Source organism: Antrostomus carolinensis, unplaced genomic scaffold (assembly GCF_000700745.2).
Source record: "Antrostomus carolinensis isolate BGI_N321 unplaced genomic scaffold, ASM70074v2 scaffold41649, whole genome shotgun sequence".
Taxonomy (NCBI): domain Eukaryota; kingdom Metazoa; phylum Chordata; class Aves; order Caprimulgiformes; family Caprimulgidae; genus Antrostomus; species Antrostomus carolinensis.
Genome location: NW_010339988.1, coordinates 1 through 6,300, shown reverse-complemented (window position 1 = coordinate 6,300; position 6,300 = coordinate 1). Strand labels below are relative to the sequence as shown.

Sequence of the window (6,300 nt, the reverse complement as noted above, 5' to 3'; positions counted from 1 at the left end):
GAAGGCCCCCCAAACACACAGCTGTTTAAAAACTCCTGTTGCAGTGCTGCTCTTCTGGGCAGGCCAGTGGTTTTGCTTTCACTTCTTCCCTCAGAACTCCATCGGATGTTACCTAACGCTGGGGATTAATTAGTGTTGTTCAAATCTTTTCCAAAGCCAAGTTCCAAACAAGCTCAGGCTTAACAATTTGCCTCACTACTCTGGTGAAGGCAAATATCCCTGTTTTGGGGTGTTTTGGGCTCTGCAGTCATGGCCTGTGTTTGGGATGATGGGCTGCAGGACTCTTCTCTTCCACCCCATCACACTGAAGGTGTTCTTTGCAGCTTTTATGTACCATTTCTTTTCTCATTCAGTATTTCTTCTCCCGTAGGACTATATTTGCCCACGGTGTGAATCTGGTTTTATTGAAGAACTTCCTGAAGAGCCAAGGTAACACACTGCCCCAAAGGCTGTTGTGGGAATGAACTCAGTCTGCTTTGCTCTTTTTTTCTAGTTAAAAGGCAGTGTTGGGTACTGAATACACCATTTTTACTACTTCTGCACAATATTTGGCTCACCTTTCCTCGCTGTGGGTAGAGAGTCTTTAATTTGCATAGTTTGCATCTACAGGTAAATCAGCCCTGGGAATGCTGAGTGTCATACCTTGCTGGTAAAGGGCGGGGGTGGAATTGGTTGATGTAAAACAAACAAACTAAAAAAAAAAAAAGAAGTGGTAGAGAGGCTTTCCCCGTGGCATGTGGTGGCTCTGAACTGGTTTGAGTCATCAGAGCAGAGATAACCCTGCAAGAGAGGAATCTGTGGCACGGAGAGCGCGGCAGGCTCCCCAGGATCATTTAATAACTTGGTTTAGAGTACAAACGGGGAAACGCTTTGAGTGAGACTTTGGACTCTGCACTGGAGCAGCTGAGCTCTGCATTCACGTGCTTTCCTGCTTACTCAGTCGTGGGGCTGCTCTCTGGCAGTGTCAGAACGAGCAAGAGGAGGAGAAATGTCTTAAAAATGTTTCAGAGGCATTTGCTGGAGCTCGGCTGGGACAGGCAGCGTGCAGGCGTTGGGGGACAGGACGGGACAGGCTGGGCTGTGCCCGGGGGGTGCCCGGCGGTCGCTGCCTGCTGAGATGAGTGGCCTCCTCAGGCTGAGGTTTCTGTCCTGACAAGGTGACGTTTGCTCTGACTACACCAACCTTAGAGGCTGGAAATCAATCCTGGCTAATCTGAACTGCATTGGCGATTTGCTGTGACCTTGGGAGCGTCACATAATCTCTGAACTGTAGTTTTTTTGGTGCCATGAATGTCAAAACCTGGATGCTGAGCAGTAAATGTTCTGCTTTCTTCAGAAAGCAGAAGCCTGACAGCGTCAAGAGTTTTCCTCATAGTTTTCTCATTTGGTCACATGCTTCTGGATTGGAGAAGTTCCTTTGATTCAAGATTAGACTTAAGCATGTTTGGGTCATAGTGATCAGGGTTTGTACCTTAAGTCTCCTCTTCCTGGTGCTCCAGGGGATTAGCTGATTTGTCTGAGGTGGATTGTGCAGGGAATCCGTGCTTGACATTGTGCTTCAGTCACCTCCCTGTAGCTTCGTGAAATCAGAATCTGAAAGGGTGGGGAGAGATGGGTGAAGGGGTGGGAAAAGGAAGGTTGCAGGGGGGGAAAAAGGAAAATTGATACAGACAGAAAATCAGCAGCTGAGGGCAGAGTGGTTTGTGTGTGGGGCTGGCCCTGCCCTGGGTGGGGGGGAAGGGGAGCAGACCCCCGAGGTCCCTTTGAGCTCTGGCTCTGCACAAAAACCAATCGATCTCTTCCTGTGTGCTGTTACTGTGCTGCTGTGGTGTCTGCTTCTCCTGTCACACTCGTGTCCCTCACACCCTCTGAGGCTCACCAGCGCCCTTCATTCCTCACAGGAACGCTGACAATGAGACCAGCTCCTCCACGTCAAACAGCGATCAGAGCAGGCATCCTTTTGAGGTGAGCTAGTCCTGTCCTCTCTAACTCTTCCAGCACTTTCTGTTTTGCCATTGAATTGAAGTATGTTTCCATTAGAACCTTGTTTAAATGTTCCCTGGTTTATGACAGAATTTGGGAAAGGAGCTTCTAGTATCATCCTCATGCTGCTCCTGAAATCTCTGCATGTTGTATTTTCACTGCCTGTTTTCAATAGGACCATCACTTACAGCTTATTGGTGCTGTGAGGGGGCTAAGCTGGGATTTACTGAGATGTCGGGGTGTGTTGCTATGCAGGAGCCTCAGCTTTGAAGGCAGCAGTTACATGCAGCAGTGAAAGAGAAACCAGGGGGGCTGTAGTTATTTCTTGCCTCCCTGTGTAGTTTCAGTCTGTGTCTGTTCCTCACTGAGCTGCTTCTGGGAGTGCGCTGACCCACCTGCATCAGCCTCTTCTGAGCTGCTGGGGATCTGAGAGGCTTTGTTGGGAGTCTGGTGAAATACCAGGTGTGAATCATAGAATCACAGGATGGTTTGGGTTGGAAGGGACCTTGAAGCTCATCCAGTCCCAACCCCCCTGCCAGCAGCAGGGACACCTTCCACTAGACCAGGTTGCTCAAAGCAAAGAGCTGTTTCTGTCCTTGTTACAATCTGTCCTCTGAATTCTCTCCCTCACAGAATGTGGATCAGCACTTATTCACCTTGCCACAGGGCTATGGCCAGTTTGCCTTTGGGATCTTTGATGACAGCTTTGAGTTTCCCTTTGGGTCCAACGTGCAGTCGGAAGACAACAGGGACTCTGAGAGCCGGAGGGAGCGAGAGCATCAGTCTCGGCATCGATACGGTGCCCGGCAGCCCCGAGCCCGTCTCGCCACGCGCCGTGCTGCTGGCAGGCACGAGGGAGTTCCCACGCTGGAAGGGTGAGGGCAGCTGCCAGGTTCTTGTGGAGGAAGCCCCGTTATTTCTCCCTGCTGAGTGTTGGCTGAAAATCAGCCTCTACCTTTGTCTTGTCAGTTTGAGGAGCCCAGTGTGACTCTTCCGTAGGTGCCCAGCCCCTGTGAGCCCGCACTGCTGCATGGTCAGGCTTCAGCTGGGCCTGCAGCTGTTGGCAAGTGCTTGCCTTGAGTATGTAGCCACCATTTCACCCGAGCACAGTGGCCTGGACTAGAGTGTGGCTGAGAGTTTTGGCTGTTAAACCTGCAATGAGAAAGGATTCCCTGGTCATTACCAGGTATTACCAAAATATTGTACTCAGTGTGAGGGGAAACGAGAGAAAACACTGGACAAGGTGACTGATGTTGCTTTAACTGCACCCTGGAGAGCCACTTGCCATCCTTGTCAGATATTATTCCCTTGCAAATAAAATACTGAAACTTCTCCTCATCAGTGAATGATCAGTTCATAAGATGCAGCTGCAATTGCTACAGGATATTTTTCCTTTCCCCCCGATGATGTGACAGTATTTAGTGTATTTAGCCCTTCCTTCCACGTTCAGGTGTCTGGGCTGGCAGTGAGCACACCCTCATTCTTACACAATCCTGGTGTATGTTTCAGAATTATCCAGCAGCTGGTCAATGGAATTATTGCACCTACAACAATACCAAACCTGGGACTAGGTCCTTGGTGAGTTGAAGGAAGTTCTGCTCTTTCTGATGGTGTTCTTGTTCATACTCCCAGCCAAATTTAATTGTTGTCCTTATTCTTAAAGGGGAGTCTTGCATTCAAATCCAATGGACTACGCCTGGGGTGCCAATGGCTTGGATGCAATTATTACACAGGTAAAATGTGCATTATAGTGGCATCTCCTGTCTTGTGCAGTGGGGGTTGTGATGTTGTCATGCAGGAGGGCAAACCACTGGAGATGGAGAAATGGGAGATGAGGTCTGCAGGGCAGGTGGTGCGGGGTTCAGTAAATGAACAGATCCTGTGTGCTGCTGAGCTCACATCTTTCTGCCTTCTGTGGCCTGTTGTTTTTTTCAGTTACTAAATCAGTTTGAAAACACTGGACCGCCGCCAGCGGACAAAGAAAAGATCCAGGCCCTCCCCACCATACAGATCACACAGGAACACGTAGGTATGTGAACCTCCTCCAGGGAATCCTTCACAGAGAGCTCTGTGAAAGTTCTGTTTAACATTTTCTTGGGATTTTAGTTTTGTCTTGCTAGTACCTTCAAGGCCTAAAACATTTCAAAGAGGGAGAAAGCTGAAGTATTGCTCTGTTATACTCACACACAAACACAGAGCAGTGCAGACTGGAGTGTAGGCTGGATGGATTTGCCCCAGGGAGGCAGACTGTTCTGAAAAGTTCAGTGTGGGTAGAGATGAAAAAGCAGAAGGGAGGGGAACAATGAAGTGAACCCAGGGCAGTGAGAGGTGGAGGGATGGTGGTAGGAACTGCAAAGGAAGAAGATTTCCGCTCTGCAGGGATGGTGGGGGCAGGAGCCAGCGTGGGGAAGGGGAGGAGGCGCTGGGACCCCCAGTCAGGAGCTCTGTGTGTTGTCCTCTCCGTTGGTGCTGAGCTGTGTCTTGCTTTCCCTGTGTGATGTTCCAGATTCTGGGTTAGAGTGTCCTGTGTGTAAAGAAGACTATACAGTCGGTGAAAACGTCCGGCAGTTGCCCTGCAATCACCTCTTCCACAACAGCTGTATAGTCCCTTGGCTGGAGCAGGTGAGTGCTGCCTGAGTGGGTGACTTGGGTTTTGTGGCACTCAGGTGGTTTTTTTTTCCAGTGGTACCATTCTCTGTAAATATTTTCATACCTCTGTGATGAGGCCTAAGCCTGAGCAGCCTTTGATCAGAGGCAGGAATGTCACCCCAGCCTTTTCCTTGAGTGCCTCTCCTGTATCATTTTTCTAATCCTGTTTCCCATGTATTTTGTTGTGTTTTTTCTCTGTTCTCCAAAGCATGACACGTGTCCTGTCTGCCGGAAAAGCTTAAGTGGACAAAACACTGCCACAAACCCCCCGGGACTCACGGGGATGAACTTCTCATCATCCTCCTCCTCCTCTTCCTCCAGCTCACCAAGTAACGAAAACGCAACGAACAACTCATGAAATCTTAACCCACCCTCTGTCCCTGGGGCCCTGTCCATTGTCCTCCCTCCCTCCCCGGCCAACGTACGCAGCGAAAGGGGCTTCCAGAGCAGAACGAGGGGAGGGTAGCAAAGGGGGAGCAGCACCCCCACAATTCCCTTTTGAGTTCTGAAGACACGGAGACTCTGGGTCCTTCAGAGATGTGAAGCCTCAAGTTCTGTTTTTGGGGGGGGGGAAGAGTTCTGTCTGTTAATAAAAACATCTGTGTTCCACGTGGACTTTTAACCATTGCAGTGAAAGGCTGCTCCACCCCCAGGTGGGAACCCCGAGGCGCTGAGCTAGCGGTTGCCATTCTCAACAGGAAGGTTGTTTGTATGGTTTGGGATTTGAGATTCCTTTCTTTATTTCTTTTGCTCTTCCTCCTCCTCCTCCTCCTCCCCTTGGATACTATCTCTTCTGCTTTGGAGATTGAAGTCTTTAAAATGAAAGTGTAAGGATACTGCTTCCCTCCCAGGAGCTCCAGCTGGGGAGGGCCAGTAGCTGTCACTGAAACAATGAACTCTTGAAATAGACCCCATTGTCCTTCCCTTCCCCATCCCGAGTCCCATCTATTTTTCTTTATAACCCTGCCCTTCTGATACTCAACACTGAAAGGGTTTTTATAATTTTAAATTATTACTGCTGTTAAATAAATGGACGTTTCAGCTCAACAAGAGAGACCTTATGCATGATGTGAGGAAAACTACAGGGTAAGCTCTCTGGAGGCTGCTGTGCTGAGCTGTCCCATTTCACCCCAGGGCAGGCTGGGCTTGGCCGAGCCCTCCTGCGTGCTGAGCCCCAGCGCAGGCGTGCCGTGAGCTCTGGCCACCACACACACACCATGAGCTCCGGGACAAGGCTCCATCCCGACCAGCACCTGCGTGTGCTGCCAGCCTGTGGATGGCTGAGTGGTTGGCAGCAGGCTCTTGCCTGGTCTTTTGTATTTTTTACACCTTCTCCCCGTTGCAATCCTGCCCTTTTCTCAGCCTGAGCGGACTTTTCCTCCGTGTCAACATCAGGACTGGGTGTGCATCAGAACAAGGACCAGCCAAATACCATTGTGATCGAATAATATACAGGAAAAACAACATTTTGGAGAAAAATGTATTTCAAAACTACTTAAAATACAGATGATTAAAAAAAAAAAAAAAAGAACAGACAAATATCCAGGTGTGTTTGTGACTCAGTTGCTGTGACAGAGCTGGAGGTTGGAGAATGAAAAGAATGTGACCGGAGTGGGCAGTGACCGGACCTGCTTCCGTGCTCTGGGCCGGGAGGTGTCAGAGGGACAG

At 49.7% G+C, this 6,300-nt stretch overlaps 1 protein-coding gene across 1 annotated transcript; it reads left to right on the top strand.

Moving 5' to 3' along the window:
• Positions 1–370: 370 nt before the first annotated feature.
• Positions 371–5,679, top strand: RNF126 (ring finger protein 126; the record flags this gene model as incomplete). The annotated part of the gene is made up of 8 exons (XM_010176034.1): positions 371–429; positions 1,902–1,965; positions 2,617–2,858; positions 3,493–3,561; positions 3,647–3,716; positions 3,919–4,012; positions 4,490–4,605; positions 4,841–5,679. Coding segments are annotated over 8 exons (864 nt in total), but the record flags the coding sequence as incomplete, so codon positions are not given.
• Positions 5,680–6,300: the final 621 nt, after the last annotated feature.